General features: G+C 42.2%; 1 protein-coding gene across 7 annotated transcripts in view; it reads left to right on the forward strand.

Annotated features, from left to right (window-relative positions):
* The window catches only part of LOC104686420 (sodium channel protein type 5 subunit alpha), a 215,177-nt gene that overhangs the window by 86,276 nt on the left and 110,074 nt on the right, over nt 1-18,827 (forward strand). For 6 of the 7 annotated variants that reach the window (XM_039549365.1, XM_039549364.1, XM_039549366.1 and 3 more), the window contains 4 exons: nt 5,283-5,424; nt 7,072-7,269; nt 11,085-11,258; nt 13,673-14,074. In XM_039549365.1, coding sequence (XP_039405299.1) covers nt 5,283-5,424; nt 7,072-7,269; nt 11,085-11,258; nt 13,673-14,074 — 916 coding nt within the window. The remainder of the gene's footprint in view (nt 1-5,282; nt 5,425-7,071; nt 7,270-11,084; nt 11,259-13,672; nt 14,075-18,827) is intronic. The other variant, XM_039549368.1, reaches the window with a different exon arrangement.

Below are 18,827 nucleotides of genomic sequence, written 5' to 3' on the forward strand. Positions count from 1 at the left end.
AGAGCAGGGGAAGGAGAGAAACCTGTGATTTTCAGGCACATCAAGCACCCACTGATATCAGTGGCTTTGGATGAAGTGCTGTTGGCTTTTGGCCCCTTTCTCCTCCATGCCCAGTTACCCTTACAACATTCATTTTTAAAAATATTTTCCTGTTTTAGAATGGATAGTTTAATTTTTTTCAGGTAAGAGCAAATGTCAGTCTAAGGATCTTTGTTCCCCCCAGTATGCACTCCTGATTTGGCTGCTGGTCTCCTCCCTCAAAGTCAAGGGAAACAAGAAAATATGGAAAGTGCAGGGAAAAATACTCAGGTCTGTGGTCTAAAGGAAATTTAAGCCTCTCTTTTGTGTTCTGTGGACTTTAGCAGGGTGAGGCAGGTTGAGGAAGACTCTACTGTGCTCATCAACCAGCCATGGAGGCCGTGGGCATTGTCTGTCCCTCAAAGTCTGCAAGGTTTGAAACCCTACCTTGGAGGTTCCATTTCCAGCCACCAGGGTAATTTCCATTCCCCAGGAATCAGCCATGTGTCAAAGACATCAGCTGTGAACTTTTCATCTTGATTTCTGCATTCTTAGGCTTAAGGTGTGACCTGAGCAGGAACAGTAAGGGACCCTTACCAAAACAGGGGTTGGCTTTTTTAATTTTTGCTGTGTCTGTGGTATGTGCTGCCTTGCTTCTGTAGTGAGCAAGCCAGAGTGTCCCTCTGGAACCTAAACTCAAGGGAAGTGCAGCCTTCACCCCGCAGATGTCATTGATGCTGACTCCTGGTAGCACATGGACAACCCTCCCTGTATTTTCAGGATCTGGTTGTTACAATCCAGTGCATGGTTGCTTTACAAATCTTTTATTGCCCAAGCCTATTGGCCACTGTAGCCTGGATCACCAGGTTGCTTGGCTTGCCTGGATTAAACTCTTGAGACAGAGCATTGTGTAATTATGCCCCTCAGCTACAACTCTCTGGCATTCCCAGCCTGTGTTATTTAAACCAAAGTTGTTTCTTATGTCCTTTAATTTCCTGTACCAATGCCAGCTTACAGTGCTGATTACAGCCTGATGGATAGGTAGGTAGGCTGCTGCTTTTAACTTTTCCAAATCAATGACACTAATTTTATTGTGATCAATTGAACAGCATCCTGTGACGCTCCTGTGGAGGATGGCATATTTATGTAGCTTGCTGTTGTTGCCCATCTCTGTGCATCAGAGGAGAGTACAATCCTCTCAAATGCTTCCCTGAAGTAAAAGAGGCTGAAGAGTTTGCTAAAAAATCCAAAGGGGTAAGCTTAATGTCATACATGGAGGAAGGTTCAGTAAAATCTTGAGGCTCCTTAAAAAAATCCTCAGAGGAAATGGTGTCAGTTGCAGAATAATATTCTCATGTAAGAGCCTTACACCTAAATTTCTGTAGTGTTTTTCTGGGAAGCAGCATTTTTTTTTCTCTCTGTATTTTTAACACATTCCCATACCCTGTGGGTTATCTCTCTGTTGGCCACAAAGGAGGGTGAGCAGGAATAAGGAGCTGACAAGTAGGAAATTCTGTCTTATGTGTCTGGTTGCTGTAAGAAGGATGTAAGCTAACATTAACAGCATTTTTGGGCTGGAGTTCATGCTTTTCATGCTGCAGCACCTCGTTTGAATGCTCTTAAAGCTGAAAACAGTATTAGAGAAGTATGTTATCCTGGTTTCAGCTGGGATGGAGTTAATTTTCTTCGTTGTGGCTGCTACAATGCTGTGTTTTGGATTTAGGATCAGATTGATGTTGGTAACACACTGATGTTGCTAAGAAATGCTTCTACTAAGTGAAAGACTTCTCAGCTTCTCATGCTTTGCCAGTAAGGAGGCTTGGGGGGACACAAGGAGCTGGGAGGGGACACAGCCAGGACAGCTGACCCCAACTGGCCAGAGGGATATTTCAGACCATATGAAGTCATGCTCAGTACGTAAACTGGGGGAAGAGCTAGCTGGGGCCACTGCTTGGGACCTGGCTGGGCATTGGTCAGCAAGGGGTGAGCAATTGCACTAAGCATCACTTGTATAGTTTAATTATTTAATTATTGTAATTATTAATATTATTATTATTTAAATTATTATTCTTTTCTTCCTTTTCTGTCCTATTGAACTGTCTTTATCTCAGCACACGAGATTTCTCACTGTTACTCTTCCAATTCTCTCCCCCATCCCACTGGGCCAGGGGTGAGGGGGCAGCTCTGTGGGCTTTAGCTACCATCTGGGGTTAAACCACTCACTGCAGAGCTAGACAGTGGAAAAGGACCCATAAGGACAGAATGAAACATGAAAAATTGTATTATATGTGTATTTATAATGCTGATTGTATTTATAAACAGAAAATATTCCTCTGAGGTACCACTGCTCCCTTTCACAGTCAGAGGGGTTGCATCTCCATGTCCTACAGCTTTCCAAGGAAAGTGCAGTGCTTTGAGCACTTGCTTGAATATTCTTCTTCATCAGAAGTTTCCCTAGAAAGCAACACTGGCAGTGAACCTGCGTGACTTTGTATCTTCTAGTCTGTGCCCAGAGATTCCTTTGAAAATACAACCCAGCGTTCCTAATGCTCCCCTTTCTTTCAGGCTCTTGTTCTGGGGTGAAGAGATGAAGAGGAAATTATCTCTACTAATTGAGATTCAGAGGAAAATCTCACCCTTCTCATTAATTGATATTAATAGAAAAATTTCCATTATGCCTAAGATTTTAGGAAACTTACTGTAGATGAAGCCCAGTTTCCAAATGACTGCCCTGCCCAGGCTTAAGTCCACTATTAAAGCAACCACCAGCAAGTTTCTCTCAGCTGCATTGGGTTGTTTTAGTCATTAGTAATAATGTTAAAATACAAACAGTGAGACCAGATCAATGGAGCCACTCAGGATTTCTCTTTTGTGGGAGATTAAGGAAAGGACTCTGCACCTCTGGACATGATCACAAAGTTTCCAACCAAGCCCAGTGCGTGAGAGCAGGCATTTTCTCATGGCAGAAATAATCAGCCTTACAGAAATGTTCATGTCCTGTGTAGACATGATGTCTTAGAGCCAGCAAGGGGAATTTCCTTCTCAGGAGCCTGCAGAATCCATTTCTCAGAGCTCCTGAACAGTTGAGTAGCACGTCATGGGTGATGAAGGTTCTTTGCAGCAGCAGATCACAGGCAGAAATCTCATGTCTCTACAGCAGAGTGACAGCAGATGCTGCCTTTGGGAGAGAGGAGATTTAATGAAAAAGGCTGCCTCAAAAAAGGACATGGGTATACAATTCCTTGAGATTCAATGTGCATCTACATATTTTAGGGGGAAAAAATAGGAGATTTCTGCACATTATTATCTTCTAACTCAGTAATGTTACTGTATTTTTTATTCAAATGTGGCTCTTGTTAGGAAAAAATAGGTAGTAGAAGTAGGAAAGATCTAGAAGGAGGCTTTTCTAGACTGGCAGGGAAAAAATTAGAAGTGGCTCTTTTTCCTTCTTTGTGAGATATAATTGTTATCTAAATTCTCAGCTGGTATAAGCTATCTTGGTTCTACCTAAGGTGACAGAATCACTTCTTATACCCTCACTTGTGTGTTACATTTAATTCACTAAACATCAGCTGTTCGTTTTTCATTGCTTTTTCTGAAAACTACTGTAAACAAGGATCTGCACACATTTTGCAATGCTTCAGCACTCCTTTTATCAGCATTCAAAGCAGACTTACTTTAAAATTTGTGATTCACTACTGATATAAAATTAAGATTCTAAAAGTGCTGTTGAATGTCTAAGGGTGGTGGCAGACACCACAGATTTGTATAGCAACATATTCTCATTTCAATATACCATACAGGTTGCTATCCTGTGCTTTAAAAGTTTGTTTTATATCTGTATAAAAATTATATTTTTTAAAGTAAAAGAATACCGATTTTTGTACTGAGGCATACTCTGCTTTCTCAGGGGTCAACTTCTTTTTTCTGGTGTTTTAAAAATTAGTTTGCATTATTTATATTTCTTCTTTGTGTTTTAAATTGTGGAAATATTCTGCTTTGGTATAAAATAGCAGTGATTGAGAAATTCTAGGGTTTTTTTCTAGGAGAAAATGAAGCTAAGAGCTATACACTTTACATGCCTGGTGATGTCCAAAATCCCTCATATTCCAGCCATCCCTAGTTGTGGCAGCTGGAATTTGCAGGGAATTGTACCAGATTCATCTCTGTCTGAAGGCTAAGGAGAACAGGGAGAGCTGGTGTAGCTGCACATTCTGCTGAGATCTGCTTCTCCAGATGTTAGTTTTCACCCAAAAAATTCCCAAATACCATAGGGCTCCAGGGCACTTGATCTCATAGTCTCTTCCTAGGATACGTAAAGAAGGAAGCCTTTGCATATTTCTATGTCTTCAATTTCTAATGGGTCATACCTTATTTTTGGAGAGTGGCTTCTGATGTGCAGGAGCCGAGGGGGTTTTTGACTAATCTGTTCTGAGAGAGAGGATGGCACCTTGACCCAGGATCTCTTCTGCCTTGTGTTTCACTTGATGATGCAGTTCAGTGCTTACACAGTACCACTGAGAGTGTTTTTTATCTCTTCTGGCATATGGGGCTAGAAAATTACTTGTAAAGAGCCTCAAAGGTTAATGAGAGCCAGTGAAATTCATACTATCTGCATGCCATTTAATGCAGTAATCTACAAGACACACAAGGAAAGCTTTTTCCTGGCAGAAATAGAAAAAATGTCATGACCCCAGACTGTGGCAGTGAGTGGAACAAAGGCCTGGGTTTCTTAGATTAAAGATTTAATCCTTGTGGGGGGTGAGTGAGGTCAGGCAAAGGAAGCAATCAGGAAGGTGCTCTGATAGCACAGGCTGGTGGTGTCCAGCCAGTGTCAGGCTGTGTTACCAAAAGAGCAGGTTCCTCATCACAGTGTTACCTGCAATTGTAACAGGAGACACCAGGTTTTTGATTCTTAATTAGGAAGAAGTGCTAAGAGAAACTATATTTAAGTACTAAAGTCCTGTCTAGGCACCTAATTCCAGTCTATTCCAAATATATGAAGTGCTAGGTGGTATTATTTGCCATTGCACCCTGTGCTATGGTTATTATTTCTCTGTTTAATCTTTCAAAGTAAAAATAAGATTGCAAAGACCTTTGGTATCATGAAGTAGCATCACCTATTTCCTGTGGTTTTACACAGTGAAGGAATTTACCATTGATGCTCTTAACCAAGAGCATTCAATGTGTTTCCCTGGAAATCAGTTTCTCCATGTTGGAGCCAGATAAAATGCATCTCATAGATTGTATTTGATGTTTTGCAGCACGTGCCCTGAGGGATATATATGTCTGAAGGCTGGGGAAAATCCTGACCATGGTTACACAAGCTTTGATACTTTTGGCTGGGCCTTTCTCTCCTTGTTCCGTCTTATGACTCAAGATTACTGGGAACGTCTTTACCAACAGGTATCAGGTTATTTTATTACTGTTAAAAAGTATAAATAAACACATCATCTTGTTACAGTGGCATATATAATAGTTAAAGAAAGAATTGCTGGTTATTAGGTAAACTGTGCTCTGTGTGTGTTCTAGAGAAGGATGATCAGATCTTCTGGAGGAGGACAATCAGTTCTTACAATTAATTTATTAAAAGTGATGATATTCGAAGACATTAGGCTGGGTGTTTGGGCAAATTGAGAAAAAGTGGTGCTGAGAGAAGGACACTAATTCACCTGAGTCTAAATGAAGTTCACTGCTTGAGGAAGATCACCACATCACCACTTGGTGATTTTTTGTTGGATGGTGTAACACAAACAAATCTTTCGAGTCCGGCTCAAGAAAGGGCTAGGGAAGCATCTGTATACTTGGCATATCTGATTTTGCCAGGCATGGTGATGAGCACAAATTCAGAAAATGGCAAGACTACATGACACATTTCAGTTCCCCCTGCTGCAAGCTCTTCATTGTGGACACCTGACAGAGGCATAAACAGATCCAGACTCAGCTCACAGTCACATGCACGGTGGTCTCGGAGTAAATGCTCACTTCAGCATGCATTTCCTGAAATGTGTGCAAACCCCAAAGAACTACATCTGCCAGTTTGGTACTGAATTACATTCTCTGTCCATGAGGACACTGATGATTTGCTGCTGCATCTCAAACCTGCCAAAACTGGAACGTGATCGTAAGGAAATCAAGGGATAATGTTGACAGAACTACTCTGAAGGTACTGAGGTAGACATCGCTGAAGATTTGGGGGATTTCAGCTTCACATACAGCCAGTTACACAATTTCACTTCAGGAAAATGTAAAACAATGAAACTGAAGATTCTTTAAACAACTGTATTCACTTACTTGACACAGAGCTACGTGTACAACTCTGGAAGACAGAAACTATCACAGCAAATAAGGATGAACATCAGTCCTTTTTATTATTTGACCTTATACTATCACACAGTGTTTTCTGTCAGTAGTATCAACTCACTGAGCATGGGACATACCTGTTACATATCTGTTACACATAAGCTGTCCCCCAAAATTCCAGTTTTGCCGATAAATCTGGTGAAGAAACAGGGGGTACATTCAGCAGAGCCCAAGGCTTGATTCTTCTCATCCTGACACAGATGTCTCAATGGTATTTGGATGAATTGCACCCTAAACATGTGTTTTTTCTCCCTGAAAAAGGACCGGGATTGTAGACATCTGAGGGGATCCAGCATGAATCCCACTTGGATGGTTTCTACGCACTGGACAAAACCAGGCTGAGCTGTGGGGGAATTTTTCACTGCAACTGCTGTAATATCTATTCTAAAAGAAAAGTAGCAGAGATATTTGGTAAAGGAGGAAAGCATTGAAAGCATTCTTCTTTTAGAAATTAATTCACTGCAAGGCGCACAATTTTTGATTAAGGTGTAAAAACTTATTGGTGAGAAGATTATTTCCTTGTATATGGTTGTCATTTCTCATCAAAGGCTTTCTGTTTGAACTATTAACAAAGGCTGGATTCAATTATATTATAAATCTAAGTTTTAAAAAAACCCTTCTTTTCTTTAATTTTTTTTTTCTTTTAAGAAACATTGTAAAGCTGTGTTAATTTTACTTTTTCACTTACAGACTCTCAGATCTGCTGGGAAGATCTACATGCTTTTTTTTATGCTGGTCATCTTTCTGGGTTCATTTTATCTGATCAACCTGATTCTGGCTGTTGTTGCCATGGCATATGAGGAGCAGAACCAAGCCACTATTGCTGAAACAGAGGAGAAGGAAAGAAAGTTTCGGGAAGCCATGGAGATGTTAAAGAAAGAGCAGGAGGTCAGTGAACTATGTGACATGATTAGCCTTAGGTGACTTGAATAAATGTTACTTTGAGATTAACGTCCCCTTTATTTTACATTTGTGTGATAACCAAAGTAAGAGTTGCTTGAAAGCAGTTTATTGTACTGGACAAAGTTATAGCAATTTTTTTTTTTTTTCTGAAAGAATAATTCTAGTTCTCCCTGTTAGGATTGGGGCCATTTGGAGTATACATATCCAGAGCTGTACTGGTTTAACCGTACCCCATATGCGAGCGGAGAAATTTATATTGTTTGGCATGTGAGATGTTTTAGTGGTGGGAAAACTACATCTGCATTTGAGCACCAACCAGCTGTTTTGGTAGCTCAGCCATAGCCCCAGCTGAACCTCCTTCCACCATCCCTTTAGCACACATCGGTTTCCTCACTGTCTTGCTCAACCTGCCATGAATACCCAATTGTTTGATAATGAAGATAAAGATGTAGGATGACCTCTTTGAAGCACATACAGTTTCATTTCTGGAAAAGTAAACAGGCAGACCTTGAGGTTAAGATCTGCAAATTATGCAAAGGGTATGGATTTAATGTTATGTCATAAATTTAAACAAACCAGGGAGGTCAAATGGTGGATGTAGCCTTATAGCCTTAATAACAGTATTTAATTTGCATGTGGTTTGTGTGGGGTAGAACGCTTTTATTAAACAGCAGAAGAGAACATTTTAGGTGCTGTGAACAAGAAGACAATAAGAAAATTAGTCTGAAATAACACGTAGCACTGTAGTTCAGAGAAATAAATCCTTGAAACACAATATAAACTAATATACATAATTTTCTTTTGGGTACATATGCCTTCAGGGCCTAATCCAAAGCCCATTTAAATCCTTGGAAAGAAAATAGAAAATGCAATTCACTCTTGACAAAGTGCTAGTAGTGGTTTATGAATCATTTAAGTCCTTTTAAAGATCCTCTTTGATAGTTTAAGTAATAGGTAAATGCAATTTAGTCCATATACAGGCACTCTGAACAGAGTAATTCTCTGCCATAACCTAAGGGAGCAAACTGAGCTCCAACTCATACCTATTTTTCAGAAATTTTCGTGTGTTTTTGACTCCAGCTGAGCTCTTCCTAATAACAGTCAACTTTGGTAGCCCCAACTATAATTAAAGATATTTAAGAATTTCATTTTGAAGGCTTTGATTTCGATTAAGCCCGTATGTACACAAAAAAAGGAACATTAAGCCCAGAAACTATAATGTGGCAAAAAAGAAAGTTTTCAGGGGAAAAGCTGAATTTTTCCCATTTCTCTATATGCTTTATAATAGAGCCTTTTCTTTAGCCAACCATTTCTCATCTTCCCCATGCCCTGTTCAGTGCAAAGGGTGGGCAGTACATGACTCGAGAGCAGCTCTTTGCTTTCTCATCATTTGTTCTGTTGCCTTAGGCCAGCTCGAGCAGACTTCCCGGCTCAGGCAGTCAAAGCATGCTTGGAAGAGGAAGTGACTAACATCCTCCGAGCTTTTTCAGTGCCCCTTGTCACTGCTCAGACTCTGTGTGCTTCAAAAATGCTCATTTGTGTTTGCAATACTCCTGGAGTATTATCCTAGTTTTATGGGAAGGAAATTCAGGAGTGGAGTGATTTGGGTCCGTCATGTTCACTAATGAAGTCCGGTACTTCTGCAAATCCCAAAGTAGACATTTGGAAGAAGAGGCTCAGGAAAGGGAATTGGGTGGCTGCACCATGGAGCTTTCAGATGTCCTGCTCAGATATCTCACCCCAGTCAGAGCTACTCAGTTTTAATCTGGTTCTCCAAACCTTGATCAAGATACTGGTTTTGACTTCCTCACTGTACCATTAAGTTCTTGCCTCAAGAACTGTGTCTTGCATGATCCCCATGTCAGGGCTTGTGTGAACTAAACTTTCCTCCCTTCTTTCAGCCATCACATGTCCTTGCCAGGCATACTTGGTCCCACAAACATTTCCTGCCCCTGCAGTTGTTGCAGTGGGTTATGGCCTGCAGTGCCTGAGGACAAAGATGTGGTCCAGCCACAGGAACCCAGACAGAAAGGATAGATAGGCAGGACGTGAGGACATCCTCAAGCCCTGGATGGATGGAGCACTGAGTAAACTGGGAAGGTGTCCCTGCCCATGGCAAGGGGGTTGGATGAATTCTAAGGTCCTTTCCATCACAAGCTGTGCTATGACTCTGTGATCCTCCATGCCCTGAGGAACAATTCAGTCCAAATCCTTTTTCAATATCTGACAGAGGTATTGAGCACAGAAACAATGCAACCCAAGCAATAGGTAAGAAAATGCTAATAAACTAAAAATTAGCCTGTTTTGCAGTATGAATACAGAATGCTTAGTAGCACAACCTACACTATTTTCTAGATCAACAAAATATGACAGCAATCAGGGAGGAAAACCAAAACTCTTCAGGCCAGCTTTTACACTGTGCAGTATAAAGGGAGCATAAATATAATTGATAGACCTGCTTGGGGACTATCAGTCAATTTATACAATTGGTCTAACACATTCCTAAATCTGAGCTTAACACCAAAAGACTTGCCGAATCTTTATGAAGAGAAAGCACTTCAGCAGAGCAATTAAATCAATCGACTCAAAAAAAAAAAAAAAATCAAGCCAACAGCCTAGACCAGTGTCTGAGCCCTCCTCCTCTCTGCTTTAAGCAGCTTGCTTATAAAAGATATTTCCCACAGGAATTAAGTTTTGTTGTGCTCTCAGCCTGATAGAGCTACCACTACTCCTTGAAATACATGATTGATTCTTTACACAGCTGTTAAGTGCCTTCACTTTCCTTGGACTGATGCCTGTGGGAGGAAGGGAGTATTTTGCAGTGGAGAGATGATTGCCTGTTTGATTCTAGTGGCTTACAGACAATAGCACTGAGGATTCATCTGTTTCTCCTGTTCTGGGGAACCTGGAGAGGCTTTTTTTAACAATTCACTCTCTTCAGGTGTTTCAGCTGGGGGCTCTGCACTGGGCTGGTCCCCAGGCCACTGATGTGGTTCTCCAGCACCTCCAGCACCTCCAAACCTGACCCCTGTACTCAGAGCCCCCTCACTCCTCCTGCCTGTGCCAGGGACGGGGCCCCAGCTCTCGCAGCTCCTATCAGTCTTTCCTCCTGGATGCTCATTTGCTCCCAAGGCTGTGGCTTTGAGCGCTCAGGCTTTGGAATTGGGCTTCTGCAGGGCTCCCAGGAGCTGGTGTGTTATCAGCCTGCTCCTGCAGCGATCCCAGCAGATAGACAGCACAGCGTGGGAGCACATGGCACAGCAAAGGCCACCTTATCTCCAGTTAAGCCCATGGTTCTCCCTTTGCATCTCTGATCGCAGCTGCCTGTGCTGCTCCTCGGGATGAGTGTTTACAGAAACGTGCTGGCTGAGCTGCCTGCTGTTCCTAGCATCCCTCTGTGACAGGGGAGGGAAAATCCCAGCAGCCAGCTGGGCTGCCCTCCTGTCCAGCAGTCCCACTTCAAGGGGCTGAAGTCCAGGGAGACTTTAATCTGAGGCTCCCCAGCTTGAGATTTTTCTTTGCCTGGCAGCAGAAGTGTTACTCCAGAGATGTGTGCATGCCGTGTGTACACAGGCTGTTCCTTCGTGATATGCCAAAGGGTCTTGTGTGGGAACTCCACATAAAAGCCATTCTTTTATGCAGCCATTCCTAAGTTTTATGATTATCTCCTGAAATGTTTAATATCTCTCCTATACAACCTTAAAATTTAAAATGAAAAATAATTTCTGAGCAGTAAGTACTAGTTTCCACTGCAATCCTGAAATAAGAATTTTCATACCTTCTACCATCTTCTGATTTAGGCACTAGCTGCTAAAGGAATTGATTCAATGTCACTCAGTTCATTGGAAATGTCACCTAAAAGTGGAAAAGAAAGAAGAAATAAGCGAAAGAAAAAGAAATCTTTGGGGGCAGATGAGTATGGGGAAGACCAAAGGAATCCCAAGTGTGACTACGATGATGGTCAAAGGAGGATGGTAAGCCATGGTCTGAAACATCACTTGTTCCACACTGTGCTTTCCTGGACAGGCCAGGTTCTGAACAAGGCAATTAACGCTGAAACTTTTATAAGAATCAGGTATTTAATATTGTAACTAATATTAACACAGCAGACACTGCAGACTGTGTTAGAGCAGTGGAAGGAAATATATTACCACTTTATTTTAAAAATTAATTAAAAATGCCCATTAAACATTTTTATAAACCTGTTTTTTTCAAATTTTTTTGCCTTTTTTTTTTTTTTTTTTGCTTCAATATTACCCTCAGTCTGGTTTATTTTCTTTCATTCATCTGATTATATCTATCCTATCCCTACTAGAGATAAAAAAAATCTTAGAGGAAACCTACAAAGCTTAAAAATAAAAGAGAGGAGGAGAAAAGGAGGAAACTTGTCTCGGAGGGCTTTTTAAATATTATACAAAGACGCTATTAACATTTTTATATTCCTTTGCTAGTTGCCTCCAAGTCAAAACTTTGTGGCACTTGTTTCTACTTTCTATTGCAGGGAAGAAAAACAGAGTGACAGTGTTATTAAATAAGGTTTTATGTAAATGTTCCTGACATGCATGAATATGAATCTGCCCATGCTGTATGTATCAAGGGATCATAAATAGCTCCAGATAATTTGTCTTTGTTTAACTGAGGGCAAAGTTTAAATCACTTTTTGTTGTTGTTTTGAATAGCCATGTAATGGGCTAAGTCCTTTTCTATTTTGTTGTCAGTGAATTTAGGGATACTTGGCAGCCATAAAAAGCTCATAGAAAACATGTAAGTGATGTAAATAAATGTGACCAATTAATGACTCCCCAGCTCACAAAATTTACCCAGAGCTGGATTTTTGTAAATGACATGCATTTTTTAATCCAGTAGTTTCTGTTGTTGTCTCATTGGTCGAATAGGTCGTGTAACAAATTACACCTTTGCTAAAGCCAGAACTGCTCTTTAGCTTCATTCTGAATGGGTTTCAGGACACCACATGCCAGAAGGACCGTGGACTGGAGCTGTGCATTTCCAGTTTATTTCTCAGATTAGTATTCCTTGTTTTCACTTTTCGCCCCTGGATGTCATATGCATGAGAAGCATGGGGGACACATTTCAAAGCTCATAGTAAATCTTCTCTGCAAGGCTGTGTCTGGCATGGTTGGAGGGAATATGGCTGAATCATCATTCAGATGCTATCTGAGCAGCTGGAAGTGTCTTGCCATCAGAAATCAGTCTCAATGACTGTGCCATGGAAACCCAGGCATGGATTTTTGACCAGCTGAAATTTGGTAGCAATCCAAATGGGTTGTTTTTAGTTAGAGAGAGCCTGGGTTTTGTACTCCTCCATGTACCAGTGTCACTAAATAGCATCATTACATAACTCAGTGGTGTAACCTACAGCACAAAATGAAATCAGGCTTCATTTGATTTGTCTGGTTTGTGGGTGCTGTGGCAATCTGACCTCTCTTCATAGATACTTGGCTCATGGGAAAGTTCTGAAGAAGCTGGAAATTCTGTGCAGGCATAAATTAAAAAATATATTCCGCCTAAATGTTCTTACTCCAGTAATTTCCTCTTTAGAGAGAAGAGAAAGGGATAGACTCGAATTCCTTACACATTTTCTGAAGATCCTTTTTACTCTGCCAGATTTTAGGTGTGTTTAGTCCTTGGCTACATCTTGCTGATGCTCTGGCAGAGTTGCAGTCTCACTAACTGACGTCAGAGTGGATCGTCAAGGCTGATATTTGAGTGAGGGAGACTGCTGTGTACTGAGGTTACCTAGCCCTTAAGCAGCCATGTGCACTGAGATAATCATTTTACAAACTAATAAACCATATCCCTCTTCTTGCTCTTGGTTTGTTTTGTTTTTTTTTTTCTTTTCCTTTTATCACCTTCTTCCGTCGTATTCTGCTTCTTCTTCTTCCCTCTTCTTCTCATTTTCCCTGCAGTTCATTTCCTGCCCTATTTCTTTATCTAGTCTTCTCCCACTGCACTGTTCCTTCCCTAGCTGTTATGAAGATGTATGATAATGCAGTAGATTGGAGATGGATCCCCTTCCCTGCTCCTGTCTTCCACTCCTTGTGCTGCCTTCCCAGCTCCTCTGGCACTGGTCCTATGGGGGGGAGTAGAAGCAAAGGAAGTATCACACTGTGAGCTGAATGCCACCTTGACCCTTCCTTTTTCAGTACATCTTTAACTGTCAAGTATTAGACAAATACCTGATGGCCAGGAATGACTGTTCAACCTCTTAACTTTGCGGAATCTGAATACCTGTAATTAAGTCTCTCTTTCTCTGAAGCACTTGGTTTAAAATGGAACTTACTGCTCTCCCCCAGAACTTCCTTGCTCCTGCAGACATGTTGCAAAATGTTGTTTCTCTTTCCCCTTTTTCCTTTCTGGGGGTTTCCAGACTCTCCTTGGCATTAGTTATGGTCCCAGTGCAAACTTGGTGAAGCGCAGAACCAGCCACGGAAGCGTTTTCAGTTTCCGACTCCGTGGCAGAGACGCTTGCTCCGAGACAGATTTTGCCGATGATGAGATCAGCATCGCTGGGGAAAATGAAAGCCACCGGGGCTCTCTCTTAATTCCAAGATCTGGGAGGCGTCCAAGCGTGCAAAGTCAAGTGAGCCATAGTTCTCACCCTACTACTCCCAACTACACCCAGACGGGCAAAAGGAACAGCTCAGTGGATTGCAATGGTGTGGTTTCCCTGATAGGAGGAGGCACCGGGGCACTCAACCCAGACCCTACTTCTCCTGCAGGGTTACTGCTCCCCCCAGTTATTATGGAAAAGCCTGGGACAGGCGACCTGGTGAGTACTTTATAATTTTGTATGTGATTCGCGCTCTTGTTTCCTTCTAAATGTTGTTGGAGATTGCTGTAATTTATTTACACGATACGGAGCCTACAGTGAGAAACCCAGACCCACCACTCCAGGCAGGGTGGGAAGACAACAAGTTGATTCACAGAGAAATGTGCATCTAGAGAGGTTCTTGCCTTCTGGTAAGACTTTCTCTTCAGAGCTGTCAGGAGGCAAACACCTAAATCTTGGGTTTGACATGGACTTTCTTTTCTTGAAGGGACACTTTTAATCTTGATTTCTTTTGACTTTTGTATACCTGACATTGTCTGGTGGATAGAAAATGACGGTTTTTAAATGATTCAGTGAAGTCTTGCCATCTTGCAACTTTGTTTTCTCTCTCTGGTTGCTCTCTGTTTGCATCTGACCTCTGGTCTTCTCTTGGGCTACTTGTAGAGGGTTGTTCCTTACAGTCCAAAGGTAGTTTCCAGAAGGTTTTAGTGCCCAGTTCAAATTACACTCAGGAAATGATGATCAACAGATTTCAGCCCTTTTGCAGATTGCCAGCATCTTTGTTGCAGAGCAACACCATGAGATGGTGTTTTTGGAAATAGCAGCTACTCAGGGAGAGCAATTTGGACAGGTTGCTAGTTTGAGATGGTGGGAATTTATCTCTTTTTTACATAGATAATCTACATTGAAGCTCATCACTCTCAACAGTCTTTAAAGTGATAGAGGTCACTGCTACAGTCTGTGTGGGCAGGATTTATTTCATTTTAGGGATCAAAAATGGATCAGAATAATCTCTCTCCTTGGAAGTGCTTCTTTCTGTTCACTTTGACCACAAGTCTTAAGTTAGGTGAGATAAAGCCCACTCAGAGTAACAAGGTGCCAAAACCAGGTTACATTGGTGGGAAAAAAAACCCAAATGTGATTATAACATATATTAGGCAAGTTATCTCTGGAAGAGAAAGGTGAGTGAGATGGATCCCAGCCGTGGTGTCAGATTATCAGTAAATTGAGAAGCAGATTTTTTCTCTAGAGCCAAGCAGCTTCATTCCTTTCAGGGTTTGGACTGAATTTTTTTCCTCACCTATCTGGGCATCCCCTGTAGTTCTGCAAATAGACTTTCACACTACCGAGGAAAGAAGGGGCCGTGCTACATGTGGGAAACTGGTTGGTGTGAGAATTATCTGTTTTGTTGACAGTTTTGAGACTGTTGCTGCTTTTTCAGATGTTCACACCTTCCTTCATTTAGGAGTTTGGTAATCCTACTTTTACTCTCTGTGGACAAGGATGACCAGTCCTGGGACTATTCTCTGAACAACTGAGCAACAGAAACACTGTTTGTAGATAGGGAGGTTTTATTGGATTTAGCTTTGTAAAAAAAGAAAAGGAAAAAAAAAAAAAAAAAAAAAAAGCTGTGTTTTAAAGGAACTAAGGAAGAATATCTGTGCATCTGTTTAAAATAAAATTCTGAACCAAGGTCAAAAGACCTCAGTAGATGAGTAGAGGATGTCCCCCTTTTCTCTGCAAGGAAAGCATCTCTGCAGTCTGCTGAGGCTGTCCCTGCTGTCAGAAAAAGCTTAGCAAAGCATGAGAGCACTCAACCTTTCACAGAAAATATTGGTATTTTACAGGATTGGGTCCTGAGGTGATGGGGAGGCTCTGAGCTCTGCTGGCATTTATTTTCATTTGTCGGCTTCCTGCCTTTTGAAAAAATGGATGTTGAAAATTGAATGGCCCGGGTGGGTGAGCTCACTTGGCAGTTCCCTGGTCATCTAGGAAATAACACCCAGGCACTATAGTAACAGATGCTCATCCAGTGATGCAATGTGAAGGATACTGTGTCTTCTGCAAAACAGGTTTGGTATCTAATCTATCCAGAAAATGTGAGCTGGAGTTAAAAGCTAATTGGCAAGGGGCCCATGGCTGTACAGATGTAGTCACTACAGGAGTTGTAAGCGCTGTGCACAAACGTGCAGCCTCAGCTGTGGCTCAGGCAGAAGGAAATAGCCAATCTGACCCCTCAGCATGCTTGGAGATACATCAGCATGTTTCTGGGCTTTGCATTTGATGATTTTCACCTTTTTCATGTTAAAATTTGAAGTTGAATTTGTTCTTAGTTAGCAGCTTTGTCCTCTTGTTACAGTCTCTTGATATGTTTGGGGAAGGTAAAAGAAAGATGTTGCCGGGTGAAGTTGCAGTTACCTCATTAACCTCACCGACCCTGCTGCTGTTGTTTATTTCGGACAAGTGTGAGCCCATGGTGAAAAAGGACCCACTTGGGCTATCTGTTGTATCTCTCATGAGCAAGAAATGAAGGGGCCAGTCCATGAAAATGCATTGCTCTAACATGGGTTAAGCCCTGACTTGCAGCTTCCTGAGGTGTAACTGTGGCTTTGCTCATGCAAATGCAACACCTGGGTTGATGGAGCTGAAAAAAACACAATTTACAACATTAGGTTTTGAAGATGCACTTGTTTAGGTCACTTTGTGGTATCTGATGAGCCTAACACAGACCCGTCTGATGGCTACTCAGCAGGGAGATCGCTGAATTCTGATTTGGGGAAAGCTTGGAGGAGCACTTCTGATTTAAAAGACAGAGCAAACATCAAACAAGATCTGACCATGTCTGGTTTTGCGTTTAGTCCTTCAGTCACAAATAGTGACTTAGCCCATAGCTGTCACAAATTATTTCAAAGTGGGCCCTTCTCAGGTTTCTCAGGGAAAGCACAAACAGTCACTCTCCGCTTTTGAGCATTTTAGCCTCACCAGCTTTAGCAAAATTCAGCCTGAACAGTTTAATCCAAGCAAAGTGGTTGGGACCACAATGAACAACTTCTATGCCTTTGTGTCATTGCAGCTGCTACCCCCTGTCCCAGCCAAGGGCCATCTGCCCATGGGAATGGCTGCAGGTGGCAGCTGAGCTGACACGAAAACATCTGTGCAGTTCAGCTGCCCTCTCCCAAGAGAGATGTGGCTGCAGCAGGTTATCCCACTATTCAGGCTGGTGACTCAGAGGAGTGACATCCTGACACTTGGCTGCAGAAAAGCACGTAAGAAAAAAAAGCCAGTTTCAAATTTTGTTCAGATGGCCTTGGCTGCTTGGTACGGATGGATGAGTGGGTTTCCATGAGAAACCGAGTCTGTTTGCACTATCCATCTCCTCTCCCTAATTCCTAAACACAGCTGAGGAAAAAGGGGGGACTTTAGGTTATCTCAGTGGATGGTGCTCAAGTCCATCAGTCTCATCAGCTGGGGCAGTCTGGATGGTCATTGGGATTGCTTACCATAATCAGCATGGTCCATGCAGAGTGGCACCTGCCCATGAACTCTTCTGCATCAAAGCAGTCCTGAAAGCCCCCAGGGGCTTCAGTGCACAGCCTGAGCAAGAGGAGGATGTTGTACCTTCTGCACACTTTGCTACACCTATGGGTGTCCCCACGCCGCAAGAGAGTTCCCACAAGGAGCAGTGGCAGCATTGTGGGGAGCTGCCATCGGCAGCACAGAGGATTCACTGCAGTGAGGATTCAAGCCAGAGAGCCTGCAGAGGTCATAGGAAGAGCAAAGTAGTGCAATTGAAAGTGTGGTCTTCAAATACCCTTCACAAAGCAGGTCTGGGTGTGGCAGTCATCACCCAGAGGGGAAGAGCAAGAGGTGACCAAGTCTGAGGGGTGCAGGGAGCTTGTCCCAGGAAACCCATGACAAGTCCTAGTCACTGTTCTGGAAATCTCCACTGTGTCCTGAAGAGCACTCAGTCAGGGCTGTCCTATTCTGCTATCAGCTTTCTTCAAGTGGCGCAGCTGCTGATTTTATCAAACTCAGCCCGGTGTAAATACGACATAAGTGGGACCTGGTGACTATGCTAAAAGTCCTAATTGCTATTGTCTTGACCTGAAACTGAGAGATTTGAAAAATGATATGTTTTTTACACTCCTGCTGATAGCTGGGTGGGATATTGGCTTTTGCTTTATTTAGAGAAAATCTATACATTATGTAAGTAACTTCAGGGCACACTACAACCTAAAGGTTCTGCAGTATTTATTTGTAGCCTTGCATTGCTCTGTTGTGTTCTGGTGTTTCTTAGTTAAGAGGTTAGAATAACACCTCCCTTCACAAGGTATTGATATGCTTGAGCAGAATTGGATTTGGTTAATGAGCTGTTACCTGGAGCTCAATTTATCCATGGGTTCTGATGAGGCTGAGTGAGATCCCACCTGTGTCTGTCAAGAACTTCTAGAGGGTTAAGAAACACACAAAACACATCCTTTCTTGCCTCCTAAATCCAGCTGGAGCCGTAACCTTGCAGGGAAATCACAAGATTTTTAGTTTAACCTGACTTTGCAATTATTCCAGAGGTTGGAAGTGGAAGGGAAATGGATGCAGGACTGAAAGGGTGGTGGTTTCCAAGTGGGCCCTGGCTGTTAGCTGGTGATCTGCACTGCTTTGCTCTCCCTGGAGCACCTCCTCACCAAAGCCTTCCATAGTTCAGGAGCAGGGTGGGGCAGCCTGTGACACGGCTTTGGGATGGGCAAGGAGGCTGGAGTAACCTGGGAACACCCTCTTGCACATACTACCTTTCCTGAATTTCCTCTTGTGTTTTCTCTTCTAGGAAACTTGAAATACTGAGCATTGCTAGTTTGGCAGGAGGGAAAGTACCTGGGCAGTGAGCCCTTGAGACAGGGAAAGATGTTTATCAAGGGACTGAAATAAAGATTTAGAAGTTTAGATAACTTTATTTTTTGTGATATTCTTTTAAAAA

This window comes from Corvus cornix, chromosome 2, assembly GCF_000738735.6.
Source record: "Corvus cornix cornix isolate S_Up_H32 chromosome 2, ASM73873v5, whole genome shotgun sequence".
Taxonomy (NCBI): Eukaryota; Metazoa; Chordata; class Aves; order Passeriformes; family Corvidae; genus Corvus; species Corvus cornix.